Source organism: Helicoverpa zea, chromosome 20 (genome assembly GCF_022581195.2).
Source record: "Helicoverpa zea isolate HzStark_Cry1AcR chromosome 20, ilHelZeax1.1, whole genome shotgun sequence".
Lineage (NCBI taxonomy): Eukaryota > Metazoa > Arthropoda > Insecta > Lepidoptera > Noctuidae > Helicoverpa > Helicoverpa zea.
Genome location: NC_061471.1, coordinates 5,926,223 through 5,938,226, shown reverse-complemented (window position 1 = coordinate 5,938,226; position 12,004 = coordinate 5,926,223). Strand labels below are relative to the sequence as shown.

Genomic DNA, 12,004 nt, shown 5'->3' with positions numbered 1-12,004 from the left:
TATTAATTTTGTTTAGTAAATTGTGGAATGTATGAAAGAAACAACATGACTTCGTAATTATTACCTTATATTTATATTGCTTACTTAACTAGTGACATCATAATAATAGCATTATCGTAAGCTTATTTATTTTACACAACTTGCCGATAGGTAAATCTATTTTAATCTGTGTATAAATTAATTTATGATGGTCATCCACCTAGACAGATAAAAAATAGTCATTATTACAGTCTACTTTCACCTAGAACTTCGTATTTTAATTAACGGGGAAGTTATTTCAAGGAATATAAGAATCGTATAAATCTAATTGACAGCTCGATGCTTTTAGCCTATTATACACGTGGATGTTGGCAGATTTGAAAATAAAATTATTACATAAAACGTTATATATTTACAATATATTCTGACAAATTCATTCCACGTATGTAATAATTGAATTCGCCTCGCGTTCACTGTGCATTCATGAATGAAAAGCTGGAGTTATTTGCACTGATATAGAAGTGTGACCATCATATTACAGTTACAATAGTGGCGGTAGTGGATTTCTTTGCTAAGATGTAAAATCTTATGACAGAGATCAATAATTCTTTTTCAGATACATATTAAAATTGATATGTATTTTAGAGACGTTACACAAGGTAGTCAAATGATAATAATGTGAAAAATTAGGAAATAAGACCCGAAACATTGTTTAGTGAAAGTATCAAGATTGTGTAGAAAGTATACTGTTGTATTTGTGCTCAGTTCAGTTACCTTTTGTTAACGTGAGGCATACCGCAGGCACTGCACGAGCTGTGCCGTGTCTGCAGCATGCTACTCAGAGTAAATAGCGGGCCGGCTGATGCACAGACTGCATGCTCGTAGCGAGCCACCGGCCGCGGCCATAACGTCACAGTGGCGTGCGCTGTTCGCAGACATTAATCGAATAATCATGCCGCCAGGAGTTTATAATCGACAGACAATACAGCTAATAATATAAATTATATTATGAACAATGTCTATGACAACTGTTGCACACTTTTTATATATAATACACTCCACGAGCATTATTCAATTTAACTAAAAAATATTAAATGTATCATATCAAGCTATGCTTTTAAAATAATAATCAATATGTTTTGATAATATGGCTCCATCGCATCTTGTGTCACACTAAATCAGAAATATTTACATTTCTGAAATTTATCTTAAGTTAAACTTGCAACTACAAAAAACTAGGTCTTACGAAAGTATCTATAGTAGTTAGAATATTTTTGATACATATGGAAGAGCATTATGGAAATGCAAAATAATACACTAACGCGTAATGAATTAAACCCCTTGACCAGATATCGAATTTGAGCACTGCTACATTTGTATTAGGGTTGAAATTAACAAGGTAATTGGAAGCCAGTTATCGACTTTGAACTGAGATCAGTACTGATTGTTGTTTGTGTTAAGGTTTGGACCACTCCATCTAACTCGTGTCTGGCGACATGTGATTATGCAAAATATTTATTTTATTATAGATAGATGTTTATAATCACCAGATTAAGTGTATTTTACAAAATCTAATATTATTTACAAAATACGAATGATAAAACTAGAGGTTTATAGTAATAAAATAAAATGGATCTTAATCAGATAATTTTATCACATACACATTACTTCCGCAGTGTAAAAAAGCTACAAACAATCATATAAGCAAAGATAGGAAACAGTTTGTTGAAAGTAAAGAAAAATTTAATACTGATTTTATAATTCATTTTTAATGTAGGCAATATGAAGATGGCGCTAGTGGGATCCATTTCATGACATTACACAATCTTCTCAAGAGCAGAATTTATCAGATAAAACAAAAACATTCTTGTCGAACATACAATTATATCAATAAATAAAACAAAAAGAACATTTGTCTTTTCCGTGCCTGCATCCGTGGTGATGAAATGGATCCGTCACTGGCATTCCCAACAGTCAGGGATTTATAGGAAAATATACCTACATTTAATCTATATTATAAGGAATTCATATAAATCACTGATGTTCTTAATCATAAGTTAACACATTGGCGGCGGGAGTTACGACACGTGATGACGTCACCGGTACCTTGCGCAGTGACACGGCGTCACTACATTACACAACAATAATCCGGCAGCCAATGTATTAATTTTGTATCGTTGCCTGCTAAATCAAAACAACATGGTAAATCTGGATCCCAAAAAACATTCTAAACAAGCCAGTCAGAGTTTTACAAAATTTTATCTACAACAGATTAAAAGCAGACAAAATTAGACAGCATAAAATCATTTTACAATATTTTATTAACAAAGCAACTAGTAGGAAATCGTAGCTGCCAATGAAAACAAAAGGACTTATGTAGAGAACAGGAACGTTTTTGTTCAAAATTTTGCATACATAGGACCATACTTGGTAGCATTTCTTACAAAGATTTTGGTAGTGTAATAGTCAGGATCCAGATCTAACACAAATGGACACGCTGACTGTTCAAGAGTAAAATACGTAATTAAGTGGGACAATAAATTGAGAACAATTGAATTTGGGTGCAACTACGTAAATACGCAAAACTTTGTGTTTTTTTTTTCATATAACAAAATAACCAGTGATAATTTTAATAATTATGTCGTTTTTAATTTAAACCTTAATAAGGACAGTCAGCGTGTCCCAAAACACAACCCCTTTACAATAGTTTTAATTTTGGCTAATCGTCATAAGCGATAAATTGCTAGTCACACTTTGGGAATTCAGTTCAAATAAAATATATTACCCTCAAAAATTAGTAACATTTTAACTACTTACAACATGCCACAAATGCCTGTCTTAGTAGTAGCATACAGAACATTTTTATAAATAGGAATTGCTTATTTGTAACAGTTAAAATGTTAGTATCATTCATATTAAGGGTCATGCAAATATAACAAAAATAATAAGTCATACAAAACTATTCTCTACTCTCAACAAAGTCAGAGCTTTTCGGAGATTGTTTACAATAAAAATCAAATAAGATTACTATCGCAAATATACTACATGCTTAAAACAAGGCCTGTGTAAATAATGAGTACTGAAAAAATAATTATTGAAAATACAAACTGTAATCTCCACGAAGCTCAACAGAAGGAATGCAAAATAATGAGAATAAATAACTCGTATATTTGATACTACGAATCTTATTTTGTCGGCTGACTTGTGTTTGCTGATGTCCGTTAGACGACTATTTCACAATGATAACCACATTATATGATGAAGTTCTGGCAACAGATTATTGGATGCCAACCTGTCGTGATAGCGCACTATTGAATAACAATTCCACAGCACAGATTATGATTTTATGTCTCTAAAAAAAGATTGGTCGTGTGATCCTTCATAAACTAAGATTTTTATAAATACGTACATTTATACATTTTCATATCGCGTTCAGGGTGTTTTACTTTTTTCTATTATTATTTATTATTAGACTTTTAATTCCCACTCATATTTTCTTTGTACTTTTTGTGATTACAATCCTTGACAAAAGTAACCTAATCGTTAAAATTAGTTCACATTAAATACACCTTGTAACCAATACCTATTTGTTCTACTTTCTGATGCCATCTGAAGTATATTATTACACTACAAAGTATGAAGAACTTCATACACTAACTAACTATCGTCGAACACTCGAGTGTCAGCACTTCATATTTACAAATAATGGACATAACCCAGCTGCTGGAGGTACTTAACTGTCTAGCGGTTGACTAACGAGAGCAAGTATAAACGACCGATTGTGTCGAATTTAAATGCAATCTGCTGGAAATCGTGACGAGGGCGAGGTACGGGGACACAAGGGAGATGGAAGAGCTACGGATGGCAGTGATAGTGAAACCTTAGAATCTAGAAATCACAATATCGCATCCTGAACACGAGCGTCCAGGTGCCGCCATGTCCGGCCTCTGGCGAGGCCGCTGCCTCGGCCCCGCGCCTTGTCCCGCCACGAGGCCTCTGTCGCAGGCAGACACGGCGCGTCTGAGTCGCGACAGAGTGCCACCGCGGACAGATATAAATACCACAGCGTACAGTAAAGTTAATCTTACGACATGTTCCATGGTTTCACTGGGACACGTGCACAGCGCAGCGAGGCGGGCGGCTCAGTGGTTATATTCCTTGAAACAGGCGGCGGCTGCGGCACTACGCCAGGCGCGGCCGCTTGGCGTCGCGCTCGTCGCCGCCGCCGCCGCCCGCGCCGCCGCCCTCCTCCTCCTCGTCTGAGTCGCCGTCGTAATCCACCAGCCCCTGTTACATACAACACAATGTACTAAACTCTCACTAATGCAATCATCAAAAAAGCTCGGGAATAAGGCAAAGCAGGGTCGGCTTTGTACTCGGAAAATTGGCGATGGAAACTTAGCATTTTTAAGAATTATTATGTTTGATAAGCAACACTAAAATAAAGCGAATCTAAAAAGTTCAAGAATTATAGTGATACATATTTATTGACATAAAATCACTCAATATTAATCACCCAATCTATTTCAAACACCTCAACCACGCCTTTCATGTTTTAAACATACTAGAAGATTGATGTTATCATTGATACAGGACAAATCACACTAGACAGACTGAGAATTATCCAGTTCTGCCTCAATACCAGACTTTTTGAATGTAATTAAAGGATATTTAATGCTCTTTTAGTGTGACTTGACTGTATGCGTACTGTAATGATTTGCTCCTCAAATAACAGAAACAAAGGATAGACCCCTTTCAAAATATTTGCAGATATATAATAACAAAGACACATCTAACAACTATCACAATCCCATCCACCTACTGAAATTACATAAAGAAAAATATCGGTGAATGTAGGTCTCACACCACACTAGGGATTTCAAAGTTTAGATGCAAGTCCTTTGTCTCTGATTCGAGATTATTGTCACATTACATGATATCCCAGCGAAGCGAGCAGAGAAGAGGCGTGAGGGAACTAAAAGTTTACCTTATTGAGTAATCTGGGCGAGGATACCTGAACGTCAGTGTGCGTTGGCTTGCTGGGCGATGTAGTGCTTAGGAGGACTCTGCTCGGCCCGTTTACTGTTTCGGTATTCGAGCAAACCTTCTTTTCAACTATTTTTCCTGTAACAATACAATTCTATTGTAGACTTACAATAAGAAGTACAATACGACTTATTTACATTGCGTGTCGTCATCGTTTCGTAGAAAACACTGACGTCACATAAAAGTTCCCGACCAAACCGGAGCGGAGCGTTGTTTAAAAATTTCTCCGCTCTGCTTCACTTAGGTTAAGTCTGGTACGAGAAAAAATACGAGTCTAATTTCTATCAACTAATATGAAAGTCGGATCAACCAATTTCTAGTCACACAATTTGTTTGCAAACAAATGCGAAAAAAAAATTTAAATAACCGACATAAATAATAATACAGCTAATCATGAATCAGTTACGTATTCGAAAGGTCAGGGCGATAAGGGGCACGTAAGTAAACAGTTACCGATAGCGTCGAGCGCGTGATGCGGGTGGGCATGCGCGGGCTGCTCGAGCGGCGGCTCGTCGTCGAGCTCGTCGTCGTCGTTGAACCACATCTCCTCCTCGTCGTCCGGCGCTCGCGCCTCCCGCCTGTAGCGCGTGCGCAGTAGAGACGGTACCACGGCCTCTGCCACGCCGACGCTGCCACTCACTGTGGGAGATACTCATGGTTAGATGGTGATTGTCTGTTGTCTTATTGCTTCTTGGGGTAACAAAAATATCGTGTAATGAGTCTATATAACGTCTTGTTACTAGCTTTAAAGACCCCTTCACAAAGCTCACGTATCGGAAGAATTTTCAATCAACAAAGCAGCAACAAAACAATTTAATGTATATGAAAAAATTGCAGATTGCTAGTAATTTGAATACTTATGCTGATCAAACCTTATTTCATTTCTACAAACTTATAAACTAATAAATATATAAAATGTGTAATTACATGTGGTCTCACCTCGATCCCTCTCTTTCAGCTTGTCCTGGTGTTGGTCATACCGTGTTTTTAAAGCTTTGAATGTCTGCACATACTCAACGTCTTCTAAGATCTTTCCATAGTTTTCTACGACATGTGAACAAAGTGACTTGATATCTTCCAGCTTGATGAACTCAAATAATTCTAGTATTGCAGAGTCTAGTAGATTGTATCTGAAAATTGTTAAGATGAGCATTAGGAAAAATGATACATAGCAAAAATGTTGATACAAACTACTCTGGGTCATTGAGATGATAAATACTTCCTTACTTTCCTTTTGGTAATTAAAATAAGATGAAACATTTTTGAAATCTTTACATTATAGGTTAGCAAATGACACAAAAAAAATGAAAAGCATTTACTACATACCTGCCGTTATTTCTAAGGAAAGCGTCTATAACTGGTGCAAAGAGGTTGCCCTTAATAATGTATCTGTTATAGTATTCATCCTTGAGTGCAATGATCTTTCTCATGAACCTGAGCGCGCCCAGCACTAGGAACGTGTGTGTCGACCTCATCAGCACCAGTATGCGACGAAGTAGATCCTGAAAATCAACAACATACAGTTATTTACGTCATTCAGCCCCAAGGAGACAACGAAAGGTACTTTGACCCAAACTCGTCTTACAATTCACCGTTTTTATTTATAATCTTCTCTAATAACTACTCATAATAAGCATAACCAGCTGGCAATCAGCCTGAAAATGACGACAAAACGAATGCCGTGACATAACTATGGATAAAACAAAAATAGGCTAGATACCGCCAAAAGAAAGCGTACAAAAACCGGCAGCGGATTCGGGAAACCGTCAGAAATAAATAACTTTACGCGTTTGGTATGGAAATCGTAAAGAAAGGAGCCATTACACAAAAGAGATGACCTTGAACATAAATCAAGGTGTGAATAAAAATGGTTGATTTTATGGGCAGTTTTATTTACTGGAACCTCCATTGTTCATTCAGAGAGGAAAACAAATTGTTGTAGATTTTGTCCAATTCTGTACAAATCGTGCACACCTGTGCCTAATAGCTTTTTTGAGAGAGATAGTTGAATGGGTTTTCCTTAGTACACTAAATAAGTAGTAAGATTATAAGTCACATTTTATGAGAAGGAAAGATGAGAAAGGCCATGATGATGACAAACCCATAATTAAATATGCAAATTAAATAAAAGAGAAACTGTTAATTGAAACTGTATTGTTTCGATAGCTTATCGGCTTCTAAATATTAAGGCAACCCAAGTAATGTTCAGGGGAAAACCCAATTACAAACATGAGAAAACGATATATATAATTTTCGTCTAGCTAAATTATGCCAAACAACCGATTAGTGTTTACTATGCACCCTAAGTAGATAATCCTATCAAAGTGAAGGCAGTGGAAAATTTTCTGATAATCTGCATTACAAATCAAACCCTATTAATCATTGAGATTATTGTGTCATGTCATTCACATTTGTAATGTACTTTTTGTTTACATAAATTACATAATCAAATGATAACTGAATGTCTATGACATGAAATGGAAATTTAATAGCCATTCATAATACTTATTATACAAGCACTGATTATTGTGAAATATGAACCCTTACTACTGCACACTAACACTAGGTAACTTCCTAATCCTAAAACCATGTATAATTAAGCACACTATGTATATTTAAATCATGGTGACATATCAATTTTACAAGCCATCAGATTATGTTCCAAACTACTGTTTATCAACATTACAATGCAGAATTAATTTTAGCAGTGTGTATGTACCTATTAACATAACTCCAATATTACAGCCTATAATAAATAGGTCATTTAAATTGGTGAATGAACTGTCAGTTTATCACCGGTAACTTCTAAAACACAAGTTGTCTATGGTTTACTTGAAACCATAGCTGAAAGCAAAGAGTTCTTACCTTATTCAATATGCAGGTCTTTATGTGGTATGTATGATGCTCAACGCAGAAGGCCAGTAGTTCCAGTACCAGTCCCAGTAGCTGCACCGTGTGATAGTCCTCCTTCAGGGGTTTTTCACCTGTGGTGTTCTCTAATAGAGGAGCTGCAAAAGACAAACATATTTACTATCAAGAAATAAGAAAAATTATGAACTTTTTCGATTGCTCCCTAGGATTTGTAGATGTATGGAGATCTCATGGAGTATGTATAGTAAATCAAAGACTCGCCCGTTCTGTGGTGTGTGTGTTTACTATGGGCAATATAATCATTTTAATTGTAATGAGAATAGTTCACTTGTTGCAGTAGAGTAGAACATCCTTGCACAATTTGTACAATTAATTTTTAGGGTTCCGTAGCCAAAATGGCAAAAACGGAACCCTTATAGTTTCGTCATGTCCGTCTGTCCGTCTGTCTGTCTGTCCGTCTGTCACAGCCGATTTACTCGGAAACTATAAGTACTACAGTGATGAAATTTGATGGGAATATGTGTTGTATGAACCGCTACAAAAATATGACACTAAATAGTAAAAAAAAGAATTGGGGGTGGGGCCCCCCATACATGTAACTGAGGGATGAAATTTTTTTTTTCGATGTACATACCCGTGTGGGGTATCAATGGAAAGGTCTTTTAAAATGATATAAAGTTTTCTAAAAAACATTTTTCTTAAAGTGAACGGTTTTTGAGATATCAGCTCTCAAAGTCGTAAAAAGTATGTCCCCCCCCCTCTATTTTTATAACTACGGGGTATAAAATTCTAAAAAAAATAGAGGTGATGCATGCTAATTAACTCTTTCAACGATTTTTGGTTTGATCAAAGTATCTCTTATAGTTTTTGAGATAGGTTGATTTAACTGTAATTTACGGAACCCTTCGTGCACGAGTCCGACTCGCACTTGGCCGGTTTTTTATGTACAAAAAACATTAAACACCTTAGAAATTATTGTTGAAAAGCTCTTTTATCAAACATAGTAAACAAACTGCTGACAAACCACTTCCACTCTCGAAAGCAATTAACTGACAAGGACCACATTGAATGATCTTGTGACAACAAATTAACATACCAACTTGCATTCTGTACCAGTTTTCATTGACATATTTTTAGAATGAAATAAAATCTAGTGTATATTGTAACTCATAATTAGAATTGCTAATCTTTTCAAATGAATTTTCCACAGTACACTTGGTGTACTTTTAGTATCTAAACTGTTCTAGGAAGCTGTTTGAATAGAGATTTACACACAATGAGTCATAGAAAGGGTACATTACCTATTAGGGTTTGTATACTGTGTTTGTAGAAGAAGTTTAAGAAATCTGCCTTTTCACTCTTGTTAACCGATGCCAGCATGCTCTCAGGGTCCAGGAGTATACGGAGGACTCCCATGAGCTGCACTGCACCACCCAGTTCCGGGTCTCTGTCTCGGAGCATCTGCTCTATCACTATGTTTAGCAACATTTGTTCCTAGAAATAAACAGTTGGTTATTGCAACACAGTAGTGTAACAAGTTGACACAAATTGAAACAAATGAGTTATTGTATGTACCTCTTCAGTATTGTTAGCCTGCTGTAGTGTGTGGTCCCTCACTACGGAAGGGGAGAACTCTACTATGTAAGTTAAAATGTCTATAGATGCAGTCTTAGTCTTCTGATCATCTATACTTAGAGTGATTTCTAATGCTGGCAGGATCCCTAGAGACACTAAAGTTTTATAAAAAGCATCCTTATCCTGAGGTTGCAAGTTTTGTGAAAAATTACAAAATTCCTTTAAAAACAGAACCAAGTCCCGTCTTTTAGGATCTGGTGTCTTATCATCCATAAGAAGTTTAAATAGGTCTGTCAAAAATTTCTCATCTTCTTCTATAAGTTTCACTATTTCTACTTTGTTGAAAAATATAAAACTGGACAATGTGCTTAGCAAATTGTCCTCAAAAACTGTAGGAGTAGGTAAAACAATATCTTGAATGTACTGTACTCTGTATGTTTGATGTATCTTAGCTAGCAAATCTTTGTTCTTTATAGGAATGGCCTCACGGAACTTGGCTAGCTCTCGTAAATACTCTCTGTGTTTCTTAGGTTGAGGCAAACTTGGGTCATACTCTAGACAACCCACAACATCGAATATAGTATCGTCAGCAAACATTGTGTCAAACAGTGTGTTTTTGTTGAGAAGAAATATACTTTTGAATATTTCGTAAAGATGATGCAATCCTTCAATATTTTCAATGTCTTCACACATGTGGAACAGGTTGAGTAGTTTCTTGATGTAATGTTGTGTCTCCAGGGCAGCTGCAAGCTTGTCTTTGCGAGCTGGTGATACCAGACAGCTATTCACAAGTTCACTGATGTCCTCGAGACGGCCCATTTCACATGCAGGCAGCTCCACAGGCTGCACACTATCTGACATCTCATCAAACCGCTCATCTTCTGATTCTTCAACTATGTCTTGTGTTATTTCAACTGATGGATCTTTTCCTTGTACCTGAAAGTAATTTCATATGCTAAACATACTACATCATAACATAAGCCACCTATCAATGTCAATGTCAATACACAGATAAAAGATAATATTGAGTAACTGCTACATTGTTCTAAGATCAATCCTAACAATTTCCTTACAGTGTGATTCAAAGTCTATGTTTACAACATTAACTTAGTTTCCTATAAGAATTTTGTAATACAGTGAGTAGTTTGAATATAAAGCAAGATAAACAACATCAAATTACCTGACAAATTTTCTCCCATATTTCATCGCAGCCAGCTTTTTCTTGAAAACTTAATGCTAAATCAAAGTTGTCACCTTCCGACCATACTATCAAGGTATCTTGTTGCTTCTGATACGCTGTATCGGGTTGAATCTTACTCTCTAGGAGAAGGGACCCGTCGGACTCTGCGCGCACCAGTAGAGAGGTGCCTTTCAGCCTCTCTACGTAACATGACGACACATGTCCCGTTCCTCTGTCATCCCACTGTCGGTCTGCGTTCAGAGCGTAAAGCTTAACTCTTCGTCTCGTGTCTGTCATGATAGTCAGCGCTCTAAACACTATGTACTCAAGTAATGAATCAATTATTATGGCGCTATTCTAATGCACCTCTACAATAAATTACTTAACTCCCATTTGTATAAAAACATGTGCACTTCTGTAACAAAAATAACACAATTTGTAAAGAAATCAGTACGTAATTTTCGCGATTGTAATTACCGTAATTACATTCCATCTTGTTCTTCAATTTATGTGAAACACACCTAACTTCGACGGGACTACACATTAATCGCGTTTTGCTAAACTGATTCGATACATTGTTATAACAACCACATGAAAACGCGTATTATAATTTTGTAAAACAATGGAATAATCATTAAAATATCGGAAATCACAAACAAAACAATACAAACTGTAAGCTTTCTCTTACACTGTAAAAACACAAGTATTTATTCAATTAATACTAAAACTCTTCAATAGGCGTCGAAAACTCTTTAACAATATTATATTTACCGGAATTATCATTATAGAATCGTCAATTTGACGTACCTTCAAAATAGTACAACATCAAATATCGCCATATTGGATTCACAACAACGCTTCAAAAACGGGGTTCTCAAATCGAAATACAAAAGGCGCGTGATTCAAATTTCACCGTTCAACTACATAATTCTCGTGTTAGGAAACAACTTTACTCGAAATTTTGAAAATAAACAACTGTTTTTATCATTTCTTAAGCATTTTCTGAAAATTACGCCACTGACGTGTTTTTTTAATAGAAAATTATTAGATTTAAACATTTTTTTTGGGCAAAATGGTTTTTGTCATCGTTCAATACTATATGAAGCCAAGGCAACAAGTTTACAGCCAAGAATGAAACTTTTTTTCCCTCTTGGGTTTATGTATATTGTGATACTATTCGGTTTATGTCGTTTACTGATACAAATAACGTATGTAGCACATCATGATTCTGTCCACTTAATTTTCTAGACCAGCAAACATTAAAATATATATTAAAAGAGATGGTTGAGCTTTTTTGCTGAGTACTCCTGAGTAATTAATTTTCTTCGCGTCACTTGTTACTAATTTATTTCG

The 12,004-nt window shown here is 35.9% G+C and overlaps 1 protein-coding gene across 6 annotated transcripts; it reads right to left on the bottom strand.

Annotated features, from left to right (window-relative positions):
- Positions 1-50: 50 nt before the first annotated feature.
- On the bottom strand, positions 51-11,559 carry LOC124640344 (serine/threonine-protein phosphatase 4 regulatory subunit 3). 6 transcript variants are annotated; one of them, XM_047178069.1, is made up of 10 exons: positions 11,459-11,559; positions 10,652-11,066; positions 9,472-10,407; positions 9,198-9,390; positions 7,891-8,033; positions 6,352-6,527; positions 5,953-6,155; positions 5,479-5,664; positions 4,967-5,103; positions 51-4,266 (listed from the first exon to the last, which is right to left on the bottom strand). In XM_047178069.1, the coding sequence occupies exons 2-10, from the start codon at positions 10,946-10,948 to the stop codon at positions 4,162-4,164; spliced, it is 2,376 nt and encodes a 791-aa protein (XP_047034025.1). In that variant the 5' UTR covers positions 10,949-11,066; positions 11,459-11,559; the 3' UTR covers positions 51-4,161. The 6 variants fall into 6 exon arrangements, with proteins under 6 accessions (XP_047034025.1, XP_047034030.1, XP_047034029.1 ...); XM_047178074.1 differs by having other exon boundaries at positions 4,994-5,103; XM_047178073.1 differs by having other exon boundaries at positions 5,965-6,155.
- Between the last annotated feature and the right edge of the window lie 445 nt (positions 11,560-12,004).